General features: G+C 37.1%; 3 protein-coding genes across 11 annotated transcripts in view; 1 reads left to right on the forward strand and 2 right to left on the reverse strand.

Moving 5' to 3' along the window:
* The window catches only part of LOC139971828 (uncharacterized), a 50442-nt gene extending 42964 nt beyond the window's left edge, over positions 1-7478 (forward strand). For 3 of the 9 annotated variants that reach the window (XM_071978585.1, XM_071978584.1, XM_071978586.1), the window contains one exon: positions 495-7478. In XM_071978585.1, coding sequence (XP_071834686.1) covers positions 495-790 — 296 coding nt within the window. In that variant the 3' untranslated portion in view covers positions 791-7478. The remainder of the gene's footprint in view (positions 1-494) is intronic. The other 6 variants (XM_071978587.1, XM_071978589.1, XR_011794500.1 and 3 more) reach the window with 5 other exon arrangements.
* Positions 3829-12883, reverse strand: LOC139971835 (N-alpha-acetyltransferase 80-like). The gene is made up of 4 exons (XM_071978608.1): positions 12697-12883; positions 11341-11483; positions 9651-9829; positions 3829-8414 (listed from the first exon to the last, which is right to left on the reverse strand). Exons 1-4 carry the CDS (start codon positions 12792-12794, stop codon positions 8100-8102), a joined length of 735 nt encoding a protein of 244 aa, XP_071834709.1. The 5' UTR covers positions 12795-12883; the 3' UTR covers positions 3829-8099.
* Positions 12884-14306: 1423 nt separating this feature from the next.
* On the reverse strand, positions 14307-22160 carry LOC139970586 (damage-control phosphatase ARMT1-like). Its single transcript, XM_071976388.1, has 6 exons — positions 21605-22160; positions 19723-19828; positions 18451-18689; positions 17569-17719; positions 16647-16781; positions 14307-16333 (listed from the first exon to the last, which is right to left on the reverse strand). Exons 1-6 carry the CDS (start codon positions 21649-21651, stop codon positions 15719-15721), a joined length of 1293 nt encoding a protein of 430 aa, XP_071832489.1. The 5' UTR covers positions 21652-22160; the 3' UTR covers positions 14307-15718.
* Positions 22161-25707: the final 3547 nt, after the last annotated feature.

Here is a 25707-nt window from a genome sequence, read left to right on the forward strand (position 1 = left end):
ATAAATTAACATCAAGAAAACTAATACATTTTGATCAAGTTTCTGTCCCAAATATTAAGAGATTGCCCTCAATAGACATTTGTCATGTCATATTCCAACATTGAGCTAAATATGTTGTGACTTTTCATTGCTGATTTCTGTATAGTCAATGTCAATGGTTTTAATTTTGTTCTAGTCAAAACTTTATCTGAGTTCTTTTCAAACTGATGTATGTTGTATAAAACAGTCATGCTGTGACCAAATGCCATAATACAAGAGTAAGGCACTGATTACCAGCCAAGTTACTTTCACTGTTAAAATTCATCATACCTATGAAATGTCTCTTTGTTGTTAAATGTCCAGACTTGCCTCGTCTTCTGTGAAACTCCTCATCAAACATAAGTTTGATTCCAAATTCTTTGTTTTGTGTGCAGTTTTCAATACTACTCTACTACTACTTTGACTTGCAAGCCTCTATTCCTCAGCTCATTTCTCGTATTATTTTTCGTCCTCAGTTCCGAGTATTGACCCAGACATCCTCGACCTGGAAGCGCCGCCAATCCCATCCCCAGCCCTGGCCCCCTCGAAGTCGACCTTCAAACCGTTGGATGAAATCATGAAGAGTTCCTCAATCTCCATGGTACAACAGCCGTCGAAGCGAGAATCGGATCTCAGCGGTGAAGCTAATCGCGTACTCGACGGCCTTCCGGACCTCTCTTTTATGTTGACCAAAGTTCTAATGTTCCCCATCAGGTCTCCATCATCTCCCCTAGGGGAAGGGACGAAGATGGGAGGGGGACTTTTAGATTGAGGACCGCAGCCTCCTAGATTCTGTATAATTAGACTTTCAGTGGTCAGATATAGCCTACTTCTTGCTCTAAAATCATCTCATGAAAATCATGGACAATATTGATCTGGTGAAGAAGGAAGGAAGAAAAATTGAGATTTCTTGCATAGCATTTGGAAGGTTGTTGAAATTTAGAGTGAAACCAGAATCAACTTAAATAGTGAGTGTCCTAAGAGAAGGTTACCAGAGTCAGCTTAAATAGTGAGTGTCCTAAGAGAAGGTTACCAGAGTCAGCTTAAATAGTGAGTGTCCTAAGAGAAGGTTACCAGAGTCAGCTTAAATAGTGAGTGTCCTAAGAGAAGGTTACCAGAGTCAGCTTAAATAGTGAGTGTCCTAAGAGAGGGTTTATCTCCTGGTTTAATAAGAGACATTAATGAAAGGGACTACTCATTGACATGGAAAAAAACAATTGTGTAGATATGCTGAAATATGCACAAAGTTTGCAAAATATATATAACACAACTTTTCAACATTTCTATGAGAGTTTTGGCAATGTCTATTACTTTGAGGAATTGCATCATTAACAATCATAATCTATGTGTTCTCAAGTTTCCATGTTGACATAAAATGAGCAAGGCAGTCTTTACTGACTTTTGGTACAATTGAAGGGATGATGTGTTTCCCACTTTGTAGTTGCATTGAATTTAATGAAGTATGTATGTTTATGTAGCACACATGATTGTAATAGTAAGAGCTTAGGAGATAACTATTGTGAATTAGGATTCATTACATCACATGGATAAACAGTATAGTATAGTAAAACCTCCTGCGTCTATTAAGCAGCTGCTTTGTCCTCTCTCCGACTGATAGTTTCGTTCAAGTGATATCATCTGAGCTGTGATTTCAACATCCGTCCAATGCATAATCGCCACCGGATACAAGATCGTATCATTTGTGTTTTTGTCAAGGTAATGTACGTAAAATTGTACGTAAAAAGTAGGCTGCTGAGGGGGAGGGGGGTGGGGGCCGCAGCGTCAGGCAGCTTACCATAGGACGTAATTTACGTGCACCGTTATTTTACACAATGGTTACTGCAGAGATAATCCCTCTCGTTGGTTTGATATTAAATTCATAATCATAATCAGTAGTTGTTTTACGACGCTTAAGCGGCCACAAATGTGGGAAAAACCCACAAGGGCTTGTGGATTACAACTTTTACTCGTTGGGTGGCTTCCAATTCAACATTTTAACTCAAATTGGAATCTTTGCAAGTTAGAAAGCCATTTCAGATGGGAAAGCCATAGATTGCTCTTGGATGAATAACCCACCTTACTATGACCCGGCCGGATATCGAACCCTGAAACTCCCGATTGCTAAGCCAATTGGTCCACAGGGAAAGATGATCAATTAATTGTGTGAAATATATAGCTCTACTCAGAAAGATGATAGTATTCATGAACTTAGTTCTGTAGATTTTAATGAATTTTTAAAGAAGATTTAAAGAGGTGGCAGGTCTTAACTTAAGCCATTCGAAAGATTTTTGTAATTAAATTTGAAATTTGGTGGTCTGGAGGAAAAGGGAATTTTTTTTTTACCCTATGAACGATAAATTTGATTTGTTTCTCAAAATTTTTGAACCATTGTATTGCTGATGCTCAAACCAAGCATGAAATTTATCTAAAAGATCTTTTTTTTTCATAGATTTTTCTTGGCATATTATGAATCAGGGTCACACCTTTGTAGTTGATACAGACATGTATTTCTGTCGTCTTGTGATGTACTTGACACTGGACTGTGTACTTAGTTTTACCGTCTTTGTCACTGTCTGAAGTGATTCAGTGTTGTACCAGGTTTAATCTTTGGAGGAAGAGACTTCTTGTACATGTTCAGAACTGTGATCCGTCCTTCGAGAGACCACAGTTTTCTTTTCTAAAATGGTTGCCAAATTTATTTAAATACTTAAAACTCAAGGTTGTCAGGAATATGTTTGTAAGCTTGTCACCCGTTTGAACGGAACTGAAGAAACTGCAAACGGTTGTGTCTGCCATGAAACGTTATTCCAAGAATTGTCGTTCCAGGTACAAAATAACCAGTTTTCGTTCAAATATTTTAGGGCTATTTGTAGGGATGTACAGATTATGTGAAGATATATAATTTTGGCTAAAATCTAACTGTTAATTGACCTTCTTTTTAAACTTGTGATGTCATACTGTGCAAAAATATGTGAAAACCCCTGATCTCTTTATAGCTCAGTGTTACATATGGAGAGCATTGGAAGTCATATAGAAATGCTTGTTTTCTATTGGCTAGACTATAGATAAAAGCTTGTTTTCTATTGGCTAGACAAGATAGATAGAAATGCTTGTTTTCTATTGGCTAGACTATAGATAGAAATGCTTGTTTTCTATTTTCAGTCTATAGATAGAAATACTTGTTTTCTATTGGCTAGACTATATATAGAAATGCTTGTTTTCTATTTTCAGTCTATAGATAGAAATTCTTGTTTTCTATTGGCTAGACTATAAAATGCTTGTTTTCCATTGGCTAGATTGCTAAAATCCTCAACTGTCAGCCAAACAATTTGGCAATGCCTTAAAAGTAAGATTTCCTCTCATCAATTTAATTTGAAATAATCAGTCAAGATTTCAAAGGTCAAATTGTCAGAGATATATTCAGAGTAAAACTTAAGTTTGAAAGCGGTGTGAACATGAAGACTTAAAAAATCATCAGTATTGGCTCCAAATGTGAGGACGTTTAAAATTGCATTTTTCAAAAGTACTTTTCTAGAGACTCTGATCCTCCATATTATTCATCACCATTAAAGATTATCAAAATCAGACAATCGAATAACTCATCGTTAATAACTGCTTTTAGAGGGGCAGTAAAATGCTTGTTGAAATTTTGAACACGGGTGACCGCAATCTGACTTTTCCTAGCATATTTGGGGACGATACTGATGACCTTTCCAAGTAAGCAGATGTCACTTGTGGGTTAAAAAAAAAATGTTTTATAAACAGGTGAAGTAAGTTTCTTGTCTTCTATATCAGTCATAGAAAAATGGATTTTTCATGATACTTTGAAATGCTATGTCAGCTTTTAATACAGATAAGGTAGTCAGGGTAAAGTCGTTAGTCATACAGTCCTTTATTTAAAGCGCCGCCTTTTATTTTCTTCCGTCAACTAGATGTGTGGAGCCATACTCATTTGTAAATCACATTTTAACACTCTTATCAGCTATTCAGTATTCAATTTAAATTTGTATATACAGAAATATTAAAATATATTAGTTGGATAATCTCTTCAATACTTGTTTTTGATGCATCATCATCATCATCATCATCTCCAAAAAGAAAAAAGAATAAAAACAAAGACAATGCAAAAGAGTAGAGCATTTCTATGGCATTTTGTTTGGGCAGTATCAAAGTTAGGGGAAGGGGGCAGGGGGAGGGGGGAGATGCAAAGGGTAAGAGAGGGCCGAGTATTTGCAATTTTGCTTGACCTTCTCAATATCTCATAATTTATATACATATATGCAAATGTAAGATGTCATAAAACTAATAATGTAGTGATTGCAATGGATTTTGATTGTCTCCGCCCCCCCCCCCCCCCAGCAAGGGAATGGTTAATATTGATCACATCACTTTAAGGCTGGGTATTAAACTCAGTTGACAGACTGCAGGGCTTGTAGTCCAAGGTTAAGATTTCAACCTTTTCTAGTCAATAATCTCTTTACTGTTTCAAAAACTTTGTCATTTCAAACATCATTTAAAAAGATTACAGTGGATGCTTTGTGAGAAGCACCTGACTGGAGAGAGTGAATTTATTTGCTTTATTCCTTTACAAATACTTTGCCTTTACTCTTCACAGACGTATGTATGGACGTAAACTTTTTATAGGGTGACTATTTTGTTTTTGTTGAAGTATCGGATCATCTGCACAAAGGTCAATTTTTAGCAAGCTAAACAGTCTCCAAAAGTACCGTCCCAGTAGGTTCTAACATGAAGGATGGCCAAATCGAGATGTTCTCGTAAAATCAAATCCGGCAGAATGCTATCACAGCATTGGAAAGATAGACTGGTACTAGCAGTGGCATACAAATAAGCTAGAAAGATCAATAATGGTCACTCGTGTTTCAATCACTCAAAGAAGCATCTGTTGCCACTTGCCACTCTGTGAGAAGTGATCATCTTAAAGTTAGTCGCCTCCTCCTCTGCAATGTCTGGAAATAATTTGGAGGGTCCCAATCTCAAGGAAAGAAATTTGTCAAAGGTTCTAACAATGTATAGCACACATGACCTGAAAAGATTCACCAGTAGTGAAAACTTGTTTTCTCTCCTAAGAGTACCTTTGAAGAAGATCAAATGGAAGGATTGTAAATTTGTTTTGATTTCCCTTATACACATCTGATTGGCCTTTATAGTATAAAATATTTTCTAGAAGGAGTTATGGTTACAAATGACAGACTATACAGAGGGGCAGATGGGGGGCAGAGGGGGAATTGGGAAAGGGGTGGGGGGTATGAGAGTTCTTAGATTGTTGTTCATTCCAGGTATGGTAAGATCTTACCTTGTATAATGTAATATAAAATTGTAGTATGTATCCATGTAACATGCAACAACTACAAAGAGAAGAAAAAGCATACGAGTTGTTGCAATATTGTTTTGCTTTAGTGTATATTGGGAATGGGTCGTGTTTGATTTCATCAAAGTGAGATGAATGAATGGTAATAGTTGATGTTATGTAGAGAGAAGGAGTGTTACGTTTTCTGTATATTTATGAGATAAAAGTACATAGTTGTCTGCCAGAGTGTAGCGATATCAGAGAGAAAAATCAGCTAGGAACATAAATACCGTATGAATGAATCGTAGAAGCAAAAATTTTACTTAATTAGAAAACCAGCGGTAAGTTACTGTGAAAGGAACAGGTGCAATGATTGACAGTATAATCATGTTTAATGTAAGATACAGCTGCAAAATTTAATATCTCAAAAATATAATGAAAATAATAGAAAATTAACATTTGTCATCCCTTGTCCTCTCTTGCATGTTTTACTTTGCGTCGTTATCGGTCTCAGTTGTCCAAATGAAAGGTTTGTCTATGATTTGGAAGTTTTCATCCCCAGTATGGACGTGTGAGAGGTCCTAGTAAGGACCCAAGGTGCTATAGAGCTTTACTTTGGTAGTGTTACCAGTCATTACTTCATTTTGCAGTAAGGGTCATTCCAAGCGATCACCCTGACTGTTGTTGTTAAGTGGAACACTTTACACACTTTTTGGAGTGACTTCACTTTTCATATTTTGAGACTCAAGCCACGACTTTCTACAGCGCTGCTATTCAAAACCACAGAGAAATTTTCCAGCGAAAACGGGTATACATTCTGGTGGAGAAAGTGATAGGAAATATAAAGACTAAATATCAGACCTGAACAGCATGTGGACCTGTTATAGAATGGCACCTGTTACAGAATGGCACCTGCGAATTGATCAGTGTATTGTATTGAGAGGGATTTGACATTATGAAGAAATGTTTGGGTAACCTAAATTGAAGTACACATAATTAAGGGCCATCCGTTACTATAGAAACCCGTTTATCATAAACAAATAAGCAAGAACATTAACATTGCTTAATATTTGGGTTGTTTTTAGTCTCTCAAAAAGTTAAGATTTAACTTAAGATTTAATTTAAGTTATTACAGCAGCTTCTTGAAAGTTAAATTTGTTTACATAATATTCAACTTGTAGTGTGATATCAGTGCAGTTAGTAATATTTTGACAGACTTGTCAATTAATTTGTAATAAAAACATGACTTTGGTATAATTTAATACAATTGTACACAGTATATTTTTGGCAAGCATGGGTTATAATTTATTAGTTTTTTTTTAATATGCAATCAATACATTAAATAGATGTTTTACCCATGTTTTACCACAGATCATCATTTCTACAAATCTCTCACAGAATAGAAACTAACCCTTTCAAAATTCATTTCTGATATAACCCATAATGATCACAACACAAATGTGTGAGATCAACTGAATTCAAATTGAGATCAGCAGGGTCTGAAAATCATGAGAAATTTCGTACCCTTCAAATAATTAGTTTTATTTAAGTTAAGTAAGATATCAGGAGTGCAAAACAGTTCCCATTGAAGCCTTCACCCCCCCCCCCCCCCATTCAAAAAGCGTTACACAGAAACCTCAAATCGTTAATTTGAAATGGACAAGTTTGTTCATTCTGATTTAGCTTGACGCTGGTCCAAAGAGTGACCAATTACAATTATTTGGAGGACAATGTTTTTCACAGCTTCTACCCAACCTAGCCTTCCCACCCCTTGCTTTCCCAAGTTCCCCCACCTTGAAAACATAACTAAAAGGAAAGATCAGTTGTAGAATATTTCAGAGTATCACAGACTCTTTGTACATTAATCAATAACAGTTCAACTTTTGTTTTCAAGGTCACTTCTACAGGCAAGAATTTCAAAATTTTAACAATGACCTATCATGAAACATGTACCTCACATGATTCTTATTTATTAAAAGTGAATACGGTTTTGAAATAGTAGCCAAATGCTACAGTACGTCTTTGAGAAATTTGAAAGCACCTTTGGAAGACTTCTGTTAAATGATGTATTTGATTGATACATTTACCATAATTTGTTTAAAATTTAAAAAAAATTATCTATGGAAACCTCGGTAAACAATACATTCCCTACTTTACTCATGCAGCCACATCGAGTGATATGTTCCTTGACACAGAAGAACAATCGAATAAATTAAAACTTTTACCATGGTGGCGATATTCATCTTCTGATTCTGGTATAAATCAACCTTCAATTAAATGAATTTTTTTCTTCTAAAACAAAGGAAAAGGATTTGTTAACTTCTGTGAAGGCACAACGTGATGATTGCAATATCTGTGTGGATAATGTACTGTTTGATTCAGTACTGGATGCTTGTAGAATCATCATTTACTTAGAATTAAACTAACACCAATGGAAACCCCAGCCAGCATACCTACTCAGTACATATGTTCTCTACTTTCCTCATGCATATTCATACGTTCCTCGACACATAAGAATAATGACCACATTTGAAATTTCATTTCTTAGCCAGATTTACCTCCTGCTTGTGATTTTATACAATCAATTAACTGATATTATGTATCTCTACTTTGTGAGAAAAAAAACACAAAGGAAAACAAATAAAGTGCTGAGCATTGAGGTAGATTACATTTATGAATTTTTAATACCTGTCACCTGTCAATGGTGAAATCATGAAATTGAAGAAGATTCGTCTTGCATTGTGACATAGAAACATGAGATCTATGATTGCATTCACGCTGCTCCCAGATTCTTGGTCATCCAAAATAAAGTCGTTGCTCCGGAACAGCACAACGAAGGAGGAGGTGGCGGTGGTGTTGGGGGAGGAGGAGGAGGAGGGGGAGATTGCACCAATGTGAGAGGAGGGGTACTCTGTGATTCCATAGAAGAGACGCCGTCCTGAGATGTATTGTTCATGTTCTCATTTCCAGTGATGACATCGTCGTTTTCCATCGGCATTGCAGACGAATTGCACTCGCCGCTGCATGAATCTTCCTGGAGAGGTATAGGTGTGTTGGTCTTCATTTCCACAGCACAGTTCTCTAACATCTGTACATGAGAAGGTAAAGAAAATCAGTAAAGTTACCATTGCTGGAGAAAGATTTCCCCCTAACTTGGATTATGAATTTATTAACTTATTAAAATATTAACTTATTTATGAAGATACACAACCAGCATTTGTTGTGAAAATGTGACAACAAATTTGGCAAATTTTACTACTGAACGATTTAACAAAATTATTCATATGTTTATATTTCGCTCAACCTTGCACTTAAAACTAGCAGGGTGCTTTTAACTAGAGGTGCTTGTGTTTTCTTTTTCTGTTTTAAAGGCAGACAATGTTTTCTCTTTATGTGGATGTTCCAATCATTCCACTATAAGAATTATTCATCTGGAATAATTACTGTTTCCATTTTTATTTGAAATGCTAATTAAACTAACCTTTGTCAGGAAAACAAAAAAGAAAGAGAAAACTTTGGTAGGAACGCCGTGTGGATGCATTTTTGGAAACCAATTTTCATCAGACTTTCACCCAGACTTTGTCATATGTATATCTGTTTGTTTTATTTAAGCCTTCATACAAGACATGTTTAGATGTTTGAGGGTTTACTTTCTTTTGCATAAAATCCTCTTCCCCTTTTGGTCAAGTGATTTGCACAATTATTAAGAAGACAGACTTTTCCAGGTCCTCTGAACAAAAATGATACCACTTTACTTCAGGGTTGACAGATACACTCATAGTGCTCATCAAAAGTTTGAAACACACTTCTGATGGAATATAAGATGTTGTTTTAACTGGTAAATGCATAAAATCAGAGGACGAACTTAAACCAATATTACTATCGATGATACGTAACATGAATCATGGTACTGTACAGATAGAGAGGTCTATTATACAGTATAACACTGAGGTACCACCCTGGATATAACTCTCCCCCCTTCTGTAATAGAAGGGTACTTACTACATATAAGGGACTGTTGGGTTTGTGAGGTAGCATAAACGTAAAGTTATAATAGGCATTGTTTTCTGCTTGAGAAACACATACCAGACACATCCAAAAGTCAAATTTTAAATATGTGTTACAAGATTAATGTTCAGTTCATATTATTTTGTCTGAGAATGAAACTAAGCTGCAATGCAATCCTGACAGAAGAAGACATAAGAATAACCGGATATTAAAAGTGCAGCTTATTTCCATTATTAAAACAAATTAAAAGGCTGTATAAACTTGTAACATACTGTAGGAATATACTTTGAATCATATGAAAAGTTGACAACTTCACCTGAGCACCAAGAGTGTTGACTGGTTTACAGTAGTTGTAACCTAGATGTTCATAGAATTTTTCCTTGCCATTGGTGCAGAGGTATATGGCATCATAGCCTTGATTTCTGGCATGATCTTCGGCTAGTTTCATTAATTTCCTCCCAAGGCCCTGACCTCGTCTCTCCTTTTGGATTACAACTGCAGAAAGGCAAACGGTGGACCTTCTAAATTGCAAATTGTTGTTCATTCATGCAGGACTACATTATATCCATATCCATTTCTTTTTACCTTAAGTATTAAAGGAGAAATATACCCTAGACTTTTCTGCATAGAGACCACCGTTTTGCTCATTGCAACACAATGCTTGAAAACATTTCTTTCAACTTTAAGAAATCTATTTAATTGTCACCCATGGTATTCGCCATTTTGCTTGAATTCTGACAGTTACCGCTTGTTACGTGACTTAAGCAAGCCACATTTCGCATTTCAAAACATACATTTCCTATGTGCCGTTCACGATAACAAAGTCAAATTTTTCTTCCGAAACACTTTTCGGGCTCGGGAATTTGTGCAAAATAGAAAACATGGATGCATTTGGACTTGACCGCTATTAAATCGAGCCTGAATACACAGTCGAGCCTGAATAACTGAGGCAATGAGACCTAGAGCTTGCTAAACAGATCACATCTGTTGCTGACACTGGCAGTTACTATGATGCAAGCACTGCCAACACTAGTAACAGTTCTGAGACGGAAGGGCAAGCCTGGTGCTTTTGTATGTTCTCTTTTCTCTGGGAACCATTTTCCGTCAGGAATCAATGACATAATATCGTTTACCCTTCCATGCTTTTCCATCCCCTCTCCTGTTTACATAACCACATGCTTGGCAATCCAGCATTTTGCACCAACTTCCAAACAATCTCCGAGAGCAAGTGTACAATTCATATGCTGATAGGGGAATTGCTTAACTTATGATGTGGCTCGCTGACATCATTTTTGAAGCGCCCTTGTTACATAATTCTTGAAAATCTGCATCTGCCTAACTATTAGTTATAAAATATTGTCCACATTTGGACATAGTCATTTCCCCTTTCGTAATGCCTTTGGCTACATCAGGGTCTTCTCTTTGAAAATCCAAAATTGTGAGATTTATACTGTACAGAGAATTTTAGTCTTCCTATAGGACTAGCCTTATCCACAGTATCCTACTGAATGACACCAAAAATGAAACTATTTATGGCAATTCTCGTTCTATACAGTATACTTGTAAGTATAAAGTACTCTGTTGAGAAATATGTAACCAAAAGTCTCTGTGCCCATTTATCAACATACAGTTTAACCTTTCAACATAATACATGTGATGTTTACACAAAGAATTGGGTAGATTTGTAACAAGGTTTATTCGGTCAACTATAATACAGGTTAGGTGTGATCTTAAGATGGCTGCCTTTGTTTACATACATATGGAGGGCAGTATTTACATTTACAGTGAAAGGAGAATACAAGCTCATACATACGGTTACTATTGGTGCTTGGTGATATTATCAAAGACATTACAATACAGAAGATAATATATGCCATCACTGCATAATAACAGGGACCCCACATACCTATTCTATGTCATATACTGTAGTAATATTATACATTTGAAACTTGTCAAAAATGCCAAATTTATGTCCCTGTATCTTATCTAAATATATATTACAATACCTGTCTCAATGAGAACGCTCTTTTTCTGGGCTAAGACTTTCGCCAAGCGACAGTATCCAATTACCCGTTCTTTTCCTTCTTGGGTTTCTGTCATAACCAACGAATAAGGTAAACCAGTACAAGACTTTTCCAGGCTATGGAGTCTAGACAAGAGAAAAATATGAAAATATTCTCAAAATGAAACCACAAAGAATTTAACATGAAAACTGAGAACTTGAAATCATATCTCTAGAATGCACGTGTTCACATTCCATGGGATGGTTTACTCAGCTATGGTTGTAGGATTTTGATCTATGAAGTAGTATCCCATACATAATGAACAATGCACTGGGTATACTATAGGGCCAATGAATATCATTGCTGGCCCTATGAAAACAGTCAGATGGTCCAATATGTTGAAGACAGTAGTACATTCAGGGGAAAGGATGGGATTGTACATACCCTTTTCCCCCCCCCCCTCCCCGCCCCTTTTTGAAAATTGTTATATACACAACTGTGCCTGGAGATCTATTACAGACCTAATTTATAGCCTAGCTTTACCTCAGAATTGATCAATTTAACATCGATCTTATGATTTTCCTGGGGGTCAGGGAGCATCTGATCCCTGACCCTCCTACATGGGAGTGGGATTCAACTACCTCAGGGACACACTTTTTTCCCCCTTAACCTTGGAAATCACTAAATTTTCTGGTAAATGAAAAAGGATATCCAGGATAAAATTATGTGGGTGTCCTGTATTTAGCAGTGAAATCCTTTTACAAATTTGGATAACTTGGAAATACTTTGATTGTCTCTACATAAATTACATCTGCTTCATGAATTTTTCTGACTTTCTTCTTTGCAGTAAGATACAGTGCTTAGTTATATATAAAGAGTCTGGGCAGGACAGCCAGACAACTTGATCCACTCTCAACCCCTTACATCGAGACGTTTAACTGTAATACTGAATGATCATGCCAATGTCTCGTCAATATAGTATCAAAAGAAAAGTATTTGATCAGCAGTTAGCAACATCAAAACAATTTGCATTATCCAAAAATAATTGAAGGCTAAGTCAAACCATCTATTTTTTTATTCTCCTTCCTGTTATCTTGCCAGGTTTCAACAGACATTTCAGGAATTGTTATTATCATGACCGTTTCTTTCGAGGTAACGCTGACTTTGATTTTACCTGACTCACTGAGCACGTCACCGAAAATGCGGTCGAAATTTGTCATATTACTACTACTTCGTGGAACACATCAAGCTAGGCATACTGTACGCTTGATATTAGGCTAGGCCCATGTTCTTGTATCTCACTATACTATTATTATTAACATACCTTTACAATTTGGTAGAAAATCTTTGCGTGCTTACCTCATCGCCTTACTTCGCGGCCACTCACTATTGATGACTTCAACACATTCATCTGTCAAATCCCTTCTTTGGTGCAGAGGATGGAGTTGCACGGCCATGTTTTCTTTACATACTCAAACATGGAAAATTCAGATGGTTACGTTCACCACACCCGGTGCAGCATATATATGGTTCTTCATCGCACAGAAATTCATCATACCTTCCCCTTTGATCAGGTGGTTACTCATGTGATGTATTAATTAGTTTGACGTCACTAATAAAGCGCCTCATGTAAACCGCGCATTTGCGAACTACAGAACAGCCCGAAAGGCTGCAAACGCAAGGCAGTCAGGGCAAAACCCCGTGACGTGAAAATAGTGAAAGAAATGTTTACAAAGAAATCGAAACACGCTCCCAAAACAAGTCGAAATAGTAAAAGCAACAGTTGAAACAAGGAGAAAGTGAAAGTTTGGATAATTAATAAGGAGAATAGAATTTGAGAGAGAGTAAGTGGGAGGCACGAAGTTCGAGGGCAAAAGGCGTGACAGAGGGAGGGGATAGAGGGGGCGGCCCCATAATACCTGTTAGGTAGCCCACAAAATAATGAATCCTCTGTGGATGTCGTACTCAATTAACCAGTACGGCACTTGTGCTCCTGGAAATTATGCAAGCCCCAGATGGTTACTTCAAATTGGCGCACTTTAAGAGTTTTCAAATGTGGGTGGGAAGGGAACGTTCTCCCGGGCCACTCCCATCCCCCGAGTCGTAGGTTTGGATTCGAATGACATTACGATCATTTAGAAGAGGGAAATTATAAAGCCACAGCCTAAGTCGATTTATCATTCGGAGTGATGAGTAGGCCTATAGCTGACATTAAAAACGAAAAAGACTGTAATAAAGATGAAGGATCAAACTGAACTTTCGAATTATATATATTTTTTTCAATCGCTGTATGTTCTGTAGTCATGTGCGCTTATTTCCACCTGAATTTCATAGTGGATCTAACTGAATTTAGGCTGAGATTTGCCCATGCCTGCTTGACTTGTGTTTCCCGAGTGGTGAGGCTGGAGCGGAGCCCTCAGCCAGTGCCCCCAGAAATGTGTTAGTAAAAAAAAAAAATTTATTGACGGACAATTTCAATGATATGTTTATACTGCCCCGCATTTGTTCCTCAGGGAGTTAAACAGTTCACAGCTTCTCTCCACCTAGCATTTCTAACCCAATAGTTCAATCCATTTTTATTTTGCATATAGGCCTACCTATCCTTTATAAATCAGGGGAAAGGAAGTTTGTTCTCCCAACCATCCCGTCGATAAAAATGAAACAACTGCAAGATAAACTTTGGCAGTCTCTTAGGAAAATTCTTCTGCCTATGTTTAAATACCCATTTCTTTGTCTTTCTTTTTTTGTGCCAATATAGATTTTCTCTTATGAAAGGTTTTCATATTTTTAGATAATTGTATGCAGGTCACAAAATTTCTCTGGGAAGGGAAATGAAAGCTAAGGGGATGGAAGAGGGGGGGGGGTACGTTTTTCTTAGTTAACATATTTCTAGCCCTGCTATTCAGTTCTAAACCCTGTTCTGAGAGAACTACATACTGTAGCAAACAGATAAGTCAAATGTGAGAAACTTTTCATAGGCTTGAAGCCTTGAATCTTGTCAAGAACTTAAAAAAACCTTTATTGCATTTTGATAGATATCTTACTGTAATACATTATGAAAGATAGCAACAAAGTTAAAAATCAAATATAAAATAAAATCAAGCATAGAAGACTTTCAGTCCATTCAGATATAATATTTGTTTGTGATCAGAATAAGATGATTATTACCTGATCAGCATGAGAACTGCCTGTTCAAATGGTAATATGTATTCTATTTCTTAATAATTGAGGCTAGAATTGAGTATGATTACTAAATTTTTCTGTAAGTAGTATTTGTAATCAAAAAGTGAAATTTCAGCTTCAGAGGACTGACCTTTTATACCAAAGAACCATGATTACTTATACATGAGAAAACTCGAGGCGACAACACACACGCTTATCTGGTTACAATATCAATAATATTCTTGACAAATCCATCACCATAGCAATCCAAAGATAAAAACAGAATTCAATGACTGTATGTTGCTCAGCTAATTAAAATGAGAGTTGTATTAAAACATAATTTGTTGCAACTTATGTGTATAGTTAGTCGGTTATTGAAGGCAAAGAAAAAGGTAGCTTTTGCAAAAGAGATACCATTCTGTTTCCTGTCTATACATGATGTAGCTAGCAATTTGAGTGTCTAACGATCAACCAAGTTGTTGTACAGCAGGGTTGTCCAACCTTTTGTGGAGGAGGGCCACATGGAATGATTATGATGAAGGAAGGGGCCGCATGAACCCCACGCTAGATTTTTCTATTTTTTTGCCCGAAGCCCAAGACAACAAAATGTGAGCACTGCGCGTGGAGCGCACTGCTTTATTTCCCTTCCTGATAAAACAGATGAATAAAGTCCAGCCGCCCCCCCCCCCCCTCCGCTGAGAGAGTGTCACACAAACTGACCTGTATGCCGTTTTTTGGACCCAGAAGGTTCGAATGATTGATTATATAGCTTCAAATTTTTATCAATAAATCTGCTCACTAACATTTCGCACCGTAGAGCATCTCTGGCGGGCCGGGCGCAACCCTGCGGCGGGCCGGACTGTGGCCCGCGGGCCGTAGGTTGGACAACCCTGTTGTACAGTCACTGCGCAGCAAACTGTGCTTGTTGAGAAATTAATCACGAAGAATCTAGCAATATCAGTGTCTTACAATTGGCATGAAATGCAGCCATTTATGGTCACCATGCAGCCAATTGCCAGCTGAGAAAGTCATGTGGCTTGTAGCTGTATAACAGGTCAAGTTGGGTATAAATCAGATAACAATTTAAGCATATTTATGAGCTCATACTCCAATCACTTGGAATATGAAGAAAAGAAAAAGAAAAGGAGTATTTCCCTTTAACAGAAAAGGATTGTATTTTAACACCGATTACTAATCCATTTTGATATCCTATATGGTTTTATTTGGCAGAAAATTGAATAACAGCATATTCCCCTGATACCATCCATTCTGGATTCCTTGCTTCTATTTTTGTGTCGACCCCTTTCTGTAACCCCACAACTACATCGGCTTTGAGTGTTCTTAAAGCACAGTGGGGTGCCGGATTAAACCCGCCTAACGCCCTCTCATAAGGTTCCGTGTGACTCCACTCTCTGTCACCGACAAGTTTCCGGTAATTGAGGTCTCCCTTCAAGAAGATTAAGTCGGAATGAGTGAGTTCTTGATACAAATCTGGGCTGACTGATTTCATCTCGCTAAAGTCATGACAGGTCGTCCAGAAGGGGTGATCGTGCACAATCCATCTGCCATTTTTCAAGTAATCTCGCCACTTGTTGCCAAAGGACGAGAGCAGTTTATCTTCCGAATCGGACAGCTGTTTTAGAGTCCAGTGGAAGTCGGACGCGGTTACGTCCGAGACGAACCAAGGCATGGCTTTATAATGAAGATGAACGGATGTGACCAGACTGGTGGACATCATGAAATCTGCTAGACATAGATCCGTGAAGAGTTCAAAGCCGGCGTTGTCTAGAATGATATCCAACCTCAGTGGTTTGTTGCTGTGTGATTGTAAAAGCTGCATTGGCCAAAAAAAAGTGAACAAATGAATGAACGAACGAACGAATGAACAAATAAATAAAACAGAAAGGAAAGGGTCCAAAGAGACAAGCTAAATGTGAAAAAGTAAAAGTTAAAACATTAAATTTTAGTTCCTGTCCAAATTTCCATTATTTACAAATCATGTTTTTTTTTACCTTAAAGAACGATGGGAGGGGGGGGGAACCCTTTAAACTTTCAAAAATGCCATGCTAAATATCTCAATTGTAGATATGGTGACAATTCAGAAATTATAAATAATCAGTAACATTTTGTGATCAAATTGAACTGACCTTCCAAACCTGTTCCACATGATTTACCAGAATGTACGGCCTCAATCGTTGCAGAGGTTCAACGGGACTTATCTTCTGAGAATTTTCAACTCCAGCAGAAATAGATAAATCACACTTATTCCCCCATAGAGAAATCTGAAAATAAACATAAGAATAAAAAAAATTACACCTCAGATGAAAATTAAAACCAAACTCATGGCATATTTTATCTCTGCTAGTATACAGTAACCTCGACCAACGAAATCCTTTTCGTATATACGATTTCGATAGCTTTGAAGAGCAAACAACTGTGGTGTTCCTCTGACAGCTTAAATCAATGAGATAATCATCTATTAGATATTAAATTGTACCTTTTATTTTAAAAGTAACGGGGGGAAATCATGTTTTAACACAACAGAGTAGCTGACCCTTTCTAACTAGTTGTTCATTCCTACAAGTACAAGAAAACAAATAAGGTTCTGTAGTGCGCCAGAGGCAGATTACATGTCAAAAAGATACATTCATATTCATGAGCTCTAAGCTACATAATAAATCTTCAATAAAGCTAACTTTACATAAAACTATTGGTTTACTTGTAGAAGGAGGCTTGAAAAACAAGTTTAACAGACTGCTGGGATGTGAAGTCAAGAGGCTCAGAAGCCTGGGAAGAGGCAAATACTTTTTATGAGAAATTGATCCAGTTAAAATGTTGTGTAAAAGTAAGTTGGCCTGATGTTTCGATCCTAGCAGGATCTTCTTCAAAGGCTAAATGACATGTAACAGTATAACAGAAGGGACAGTTAAAAAGTTTTCAGATTCTGAGAAATATGAGACAATTGAGAATGATTGTTTATGATGATGAATCTTGTCAGAGAGACCATTTTCGGTATGTCATAGCATATTTCACTGATGTTTGGCTGGTAATATTGGAAAGTTTGTTCACCTGTATAACCTCGGAGAAAGATTCAAAGTTGGCGGCTCCCTTTTTCAGAGTTTCTTGTAAGTGAAGCGAGAGCGTAATCAAGGCGTCTCTGGACGTCTCCAATGCCTGTTCCTTTTGATTTCGAAAAGGATCAAAGTCCCTCAGGTGTTGACTAAAGAGAAAGAAATCAAAAGATGATATGATTTTGTTTCAGTTTAGACTATATTTTGACAGATTGCCCATTCAGTACAAATTATGTCGACAATACTGCAAACTGTACATGATTGAACAAACAAACAATGACAACATGTTCCCTTATCTCTGTCTGGTATATGGTTCAGTCCAATTTTGTCTTCTGATTTTAATTGAGAAAACCTTAGGAGTTATATAGACACTTTCAACGTTTTCTCGTTTTGGTAACTTTGTCTTGTTATCCTACACATTGTAACATTTTTTAGTATTTCATGTTTTTTAGTAAAGTTGCATCGATTTACCAGTGTGCACTACCGGTATTGGCCAATAGTGACGACATAGGTCTAATATTGGTATCGGAAAAATTTGCATTCGAAATTTAAATACCAATAATTTTGGTCAAAAATATTTCATATCTTTTGTGACCTAAAACTTCATATTTGCAACGTCTTTTTCTGTAAATATCGGGATCGACGGATATTAGGATCTAAGTTATCGGATATCGGTGAAATCTGATATATGCGATTATCTGTGCGGCACTCTTTTTGAATGACAGGTTTCCTAAAGATCTGACATTGAGTAGGTATATGGATAGTTTCAGTGTGCTAGCTGCCAAACACGAAATATGCAATTTGTCAAATTGATCACATCACTAGATCTACAAGAATTAAAAAAAAAGTAAATTAAAAATGTGGATGTTATAACAATTACCTCTTTCTGATTCCCTCATTTACGCTTCTGTACATGTAACACTCAACGTATAGCCAAGAGGCTGTGAAAGCACTAGGAGGAACTCCATCTCTGGTTTCTGTCTCTTCTCTCAACACTTTGTTCCACATTTCCTCGTCATCTCTACCGTCTCCAATCTCCTCCAACGGCTTATCCGTCTGGAGACAGTTCCTGAGCTTGGAGAGATGACCAGCCAGTGCTTTACAATCATTGGCTCCTTCCTGTGAACAAGAGATTAGTAAAAAATAATACTGAAGTTCTTCAAGGAAAGAAAAGAGAAGCGGCGAGGTGAGGCGAGGCGAGGCGAGGCGAGGCGAGGAGAGGAGAGGAGAGGAGAGGAGAGGAGAGGAGAGGAGAGGAGAGGAGAGGAGAGGAGAGGAGAGGAGAGGAGAGGAGAGGAGAGGAGAGGAGAGGAGAGGAGAGGAGAGGAGAGGAGAGGAGAGGAGAGGAGAGGAGAGGAGAGGAGAGGAGAGGAGAGGAGAGGAGAGGAGAGGAGAGGAGAGGAGAGGAGAGGAGAGGAGAGGAGAGGAGAGGAGAGAATTGGCAAAATACAAATATTCTGTCTTGAGCAGATTGCCAGGAGAGGATAACAGGCATAGTGAACTGTAAATTATGAGTAATTGAAATGTTTAGTTGCTTTCTAGTGATGGGATACATGCCATTGTGTTTGGGTTTGAGAACCTCATTAGAACCTCATTAGAAACATGGAATAAACCAGGTGTCAGATTTTGTCTCATTGGCATTCCTTATATAAAGTAATCACAGCAAGAGTACTCAGAAAAACTATTCCAAAAAAAAGAAGAAGCAAAATTGCACTGTTATTTTAGTACTGGTATTTTCAGGCATGATATGAATTCACATATCTAACATCAGGTGAGCTACAGTTTGTTTATCTACTCATTATTTTGCAGATTTTGATATCAGAAGAAACAGAAACAGAATTGAATAAATCGAGTATTGTACCTATGTATTTGTAAAGTTCAGCAGTATTGAAAGTTCAGCAGAAACAGATTGAAAATATGATTAATGATAAATCTCTCCATAACGAGCAAAATCTGATTATCTAACTATCCTCTGTACTCTTCAACACCTACAAAGTGAAAGTTTATAACTAACCTAGTAGTGAGTTCACCGACTACAAACAGAAATAAGTACTGTGTCCATGAAGTTCAGTAGCAGCAAACTACAATTACACTCCCTAAACTCTGCACAAAGTTCATCAGTTACAAACTTGAATGTTTATAATGTTCTAACCTCTCCATAAAGTTCAGCAGCTTTCAGTCTGTACTGGTAGGTTGTATCAATAACTTTTGTAAGAATGGTAGGTAAACGGTCAGCGATTGTCTTGAAGGCAAATGTCCTGAGAGAAAAAAAGGAAAGAAGATCTGTTTGGAAATGGTTTGAAATTTGAAGACTGCAGGATATTGTTAGATTTAATATCATCGACAAATCAGGAATGAAAATCTCATCTTATGTTTCTTGACATGTGTACAAGGTATCAAACTGCATCGCTAATGAGATGGCCTTGTAATTTTTATTTGACTCAGCCTTGGCATGAAGAATGTACCAATTCAAATATGCTTTAATCAGTCTGAGAATCTGGAATTACAAATAAAATTTTTTAAAAATTTGAGCTTTTGGAAGGCCGCTCATTTCAACAGCTATAAGTTTCATAGTACATAGGTGACTGCGCACAGAGGGGGCAGACGAGGGTTTAGTCTGCGGAGAAGGACCAAACTTGACGAGCAGTGGGTTGTTGTATTATTTCAGTGAATCATCACATCTTTACTTCAACAGTAATTTAGTCCTGAATTGAGGAAAATCAGAAGGCAGGAAATAAAACAAACTATCAAATCACCAAGAACTGCGCTAACTTGGGGAATAGTATCGTACATAGTATATCAAACGAGGCTTCATCCACATTTACTGTACTGCAAAATATGTGTGGTCCGTTGCGATGCTGTGGGTAAGATATAAGGATGCGTAGAAGAGACATCAGTATATTGACCTAATAGTAATAATAATAACGATAATAATAATCATGATGACTATGATGATGCACCATGAATTCATGATTACCTTGATGACTTTTTTATTAATTCTGGAATGACCCAATCGGAGCGCAGCAGCCCCCCCCCCCCTCCCATGCAGCTTTGAGGTATTTACATAATTGTGGGCATGACAATGAAGCATTCCATTATCTTCAAATGGCATTTGATGCTCTCTAAACAGACCACAAAAATCACAATTTGTTTTATGGTAACTTTTATGGTAGACTAGCAGCCAGTCGATTAGATGATAAATGGGGCTGTGGGTGGGAAGGATGGATGATGATAGTAGGGGTTGCATGGGATTTTGAAACAATAATTCCACCCAAACTGTCCTACAGAAAGTAATATTGAGACAACAATACCTAGGATTTTTAAAACATTTTAGTAATGTTTTACTTCATTTTACATTGCAAAAGTTATCTATTATATCAAATTTCCCTAATTTCTCTCGCCTCCTATCCTTTCAAATGCTGCCCATACAACAGCGAAGTTGACCAATCAGCGTACAATACTTCATCTCAGCAGATTAAATACTCTTACTGAGTTTAGCGGGCAGAATCACACGCAAAGGGTGCGAGGGATGTTATAATGTGTAAGAGAACAAGAATTGTTCAGCCGAAAAGGGCCACTTCATAAAATAGACAAGCTTCATTTTAGAATTAAGGACATTTTTGAAAATTAGAGTAGAAAAATAGCAGAATCATAAATGCTGTTTTTATTAATCGTTGTATAAGTCTGATCCTTTTTATTTTTAGGAAGGGCACAACCCAAGATGCCCATTGGCACCAGCCGCCACTGAAAGAAGGGCACTAACATTGAGCTTTCCTCAAAACTGGGGGGGTGGGGGGTGGGGGTCACCACTTTCAGTCTCACTCCCACATGTATATGACAAACAACTCCTGATACAGAATACACAAAACCATTTTAACACTGACTACAACTTGAACTAAGGTGGATCCGGTTCAAATTCGCAAAGCAATTTTACTGGTTAAAATTTTTTCTTGACCCCATTGCTACTGGCATTTACATGTATCAGTTAAACTAATACCTTGAACAACCAATGCCTTCTGTCTTGCAAGACTCACCCTTTCTTCTTAGCTGAGAGCCTCTCTGGCATCAAGTTACTTTCCATCTCTAATCGTCAGGATGCTGCTGTTAATAACTTTTATGTATGAATGGGAAATAACAATAAAATAACCTGTCTACAAGACCCTTGTTTTTATGATGTCCAGTGAGTTCGAAAATACAGGTATTTATGTTCTCAACAATGAAGTTACTGCGATAGACCATACACTGATACAGTACTTACTGTACGCTAGGCCAAAACTTAACTAACTTGGTCTATATACTTTTCATAGTCTCATAAAGGGCTGTTATATACATGTAGTGATCCAGCTTAACGTTAGTACCAAAAGCGCGAAATTCTTATTTTTGTTGTTGAAGAATTTTAATTAAAAGAGGTAGTCTACGGTAGCCTAGACTTTAGGCTAACTGAAATACTAGTCCAGACAAAAAGACTGAACAACATTTCGCATTTAAAGCCTGCTCTCGTATTCCGTGTCCCTGCGTGCAAGGAAGTTGATGTTTTATACCCAGACAGTACCAATGTAGCATTGCGCGGTGCATAGACGTAAAGAAAAACCCAGGACCCTGCAAAGAATTGGCAATCGATTCAGTCAAAGGCAAATGGCCCGCATGCAAAGCAAAGCAAAGCAGCAAGGAAGAATGGATGATATTCCGGAGAAAGACTCTTACGACCATCCCTAAACGCAGTTAAGTTGCGCAAATTTTTTTCATTGGTATTCAATGAAGTAAAAAACATTTCTTGTTATATGCACACAGAGATTGAACACTATTTTACATCCGGCATGAGCACATATTGCTTACATAGAAGCAACTGGCCGGGACCGGGACGGGACGCGAAATTATTTTTCCCACTTCGACGCGGCCACATGGGCGTGGCTTATGAAATACGTCACAGGCCGGCAAGTTTGTGACTTCGACTTCGAGCTCTAACGTATAGCTCTTTAATAATATACTCAGCTAATATACTCAGGCCTCATATACTCAGGCCTAAGACATGACTTCATGAGATCCATGATGATGTGCGACTGCTCCTCCCAGTCAATCGGGTCTTATGGAGCTCTTGAGGTAAATTCCATCACAAAATCAAACTGTGTTTGTTTATTTGATGTGTTATGAACCTCCCGTGTCTGGAAAAGTTTGGAAAAGAACCTCCCGTGACAGCAGGGTCTGGAAAAGTTATAAATGAACCTCCCGTGGTATTGATTATTACACTTCATATTACACCAGGTAGGCCCACTGACCTTTCAATGCTAAAAACCTACAAAGATACATGTATTGTATTGTGCCCCATATTGTTTTATCCATCATTCTAAATTATTTGTTCATTTATAAATGAACCCCCTTTTAAACGGCAGTAAGGAGCCTACGTGCTTTCATCATTAGTTTACGTACGCGGCTACTGGGTATTGTTACGGACTTGAAATATTCTACCCATTTTATTAAACAGTTGTCACTTGCGTCTGTATTAACTATAACCAGGGAGCTGTTACTGTTAGAGTAGCAGCTCCCTGCTATAACTATGCCTAAATAGCAATGTCCCTCTGTACTATACTATTTATTATACTGGTACGTGTACTAGAATCCCTGACATGTAACTTAATTGAGAACTTTCAGCACCCAAACAAACACCCGAGAGATATCACTGCATAGTCTGTGACGTAGACCAATAAGCCGTAACAACGACCGATAGTCCACGCCCATTATGCTAATATGGCCGCGTCGAAGTGGGAAAAATAATTTCGCGGACGGGACGCCACATCATATTAGGCCATCTTCCATGTCCTGCTTTTCGCTTCCTTTGCTCTCATTGGGGTGAGTGGTGTGATTAAAGCTTAAAATGCGGAGAATAATCATAATATATATCAAGCATGTATACCTGATTTGAACCCTCCAATTTATCGTTATCCTTATCAAGAAAAGCAATGAAACGTGTAACTCTGGAACGCACAATACCACACACTGTTTACCGTCTATACATTCCACAAATCAGGCGCGTAGCCAAGGAGGGGGGGGGGAGGGGGAAGCCACCCCCCCCCCCTTGAGCATATTTTTTGTATGTTTTGATGATATCGCTAGTAATTTCAAAAGAGAAATGCTAAGATGCAACTTACAAGGCCTGGGAAGTGCCATTTCCAGCGATCTGGGAGGCTTTTTATTCAGCCAAAATTTTCTTGTACGCGCCTGCCACCAATCACTTCTTTAATAGGTAAAATCGTTTTTCAGATAAACGAAGTCTATAGTAAGTGAATGAGTGTTCACTAAATGTGTACAAACCTATTCTTTATTTTCTTAAAATAGAAAATATCACATATATGCAACACGTATTCATCCGCGTGGTTTCCCATGGTAACAAAATTATATTGGTAATGGTGCAATCCATTGAAACATCATGGTTCCATTTTTTTTTTAATTTATCAGCAACCATGGATAATTTATTACTTTCACACTCAAACAAAGAGAGATTTTAATGAAGAAAACGGACAAATCAATTTGTCTGGTTGGTTCACTTTTCCCCTCAAAACTTAATAACAATTTGTTGGTTGCACCGGATGAAAATTCTGTTTTCTATTTCTTGTTCATTTTATCAGCGTAATATTTGCTTTTCTTAGAGGAGCTTGAGATATCGCAGTGCTATATCCACTAGTAATTTTCCTGTGGTTTACAATTCCGACGATTTCAATTTCTCTTCAAGTGATATCTTTCATATTTATTCTTCTTTTGTTAGCCTTTGCAGCAAAGGTAAGCCTACTAACCATACATTATAACTGGCTGGCTTTGCAAAGGATGCGTATAGCGTAATTTTCGTCTATTAACATATAAGACAAGATAACGTTCTAATTTTCAATATTTTTAATATATATATATATATATATATATATATATATATATATATATATATATATATATATATATATATGTATATATATATATATAATGTGTGTGTATATATCTCTCAACTTACGAAATTCTGCGAGATGTGCAATAGCAAATTGACATGGTATTCTTTGTTTCTACACTTTATATGAAAACAACATTACATCATGTTTTCAATAATATCTCTGTTTTCTTCATCATGTTTCCTAATATCTATCATTACTAGTTACAATCCATATATCAGTAATTAAAACGTATACATATTTAAAACAAAAACTTACTGAAGGCTGCCTAAGCATATTTTAGCCTACTTTTATTGCCAGTGTGATGAAAACACGAAAGAAACTGTAAATGCATTTAACTCGGTTAAAAGTTTTGGGTTTGAAGAGAAATCTCTACAGCTGCTGTTTAAAAATTCTACTGTTCCAGAATTGTCGGAGTCTACTTAGAATAGAGTACCATTTCAGGGTTTCTTATAAGTTTTACTTTCTCATTTGCTTACTGTAACTTTCTGTTTAATATCATTATCTATATTTTGTAAATACTGCGTCTATATAAATATATAACATTGTGTTTGATTCATGCAGCCTCGTTAATACTGGCATTGTCTTAGACATTTTAGTCCCTATATATTATAGAATACCCACAGGAACATACAAACGTTCTTTTCGTCTTCAAATTTTCTCGAATTGTTCTTTTATTTGAATTTGACTAATAATAAAGATGAAGGTCCTTATATATTTGGCCCCATTAAAATTATGTGAAAATATGAAAAAGTTATACCATTCAACTTTAGATTCCGGTAATTCGATTTAGTCAGAAATCGTCTTAAATGTTGTATGATTGTGATCCTCAGTAAGACAATTATTGATCTCCTACAACCAATTAAATTGTTTAACATCGGTATCATTCTTACACCGTTATTGGGTTTCGATGTGTGCAGTGTTGTATTGCGCTGCAGTGTCTCGTTTATGTTTAGTCGACAAATCCACAGGAATAAACAAAAGAATTAATATCAAACTACATTCTATACTGTAAACTATGACATAAATCCTGCTAAGTTAGTATTACATCAAAGAAATGTGAAGCATAAAATATATACAGTATTTATTAATAATAATGTACACACACACATACAAACACGCATACAAACACACACAATACGTAAAATGACCTAACGCAGTGCTTGTGTAGGCATATTTTCAGTCATCACAATCGTTTTAAATGC

Source organism: Apostichopus japonicus, chromosome 8 (genome assembly GCF_037975245.1).
Source record: "Apostichopus japonicus isolate 1M-3 chromosome 8, ASM3797524v1, whole genome shotgun sequence".
Taxonomy (NCBI): domain Eukaryota; kingdom Metazoa; phylum Echinodermata; class Holothuroidea; order Aspidochirotida; family Stichopodidae; genus Apostichopus; species Apostichopus japonicus.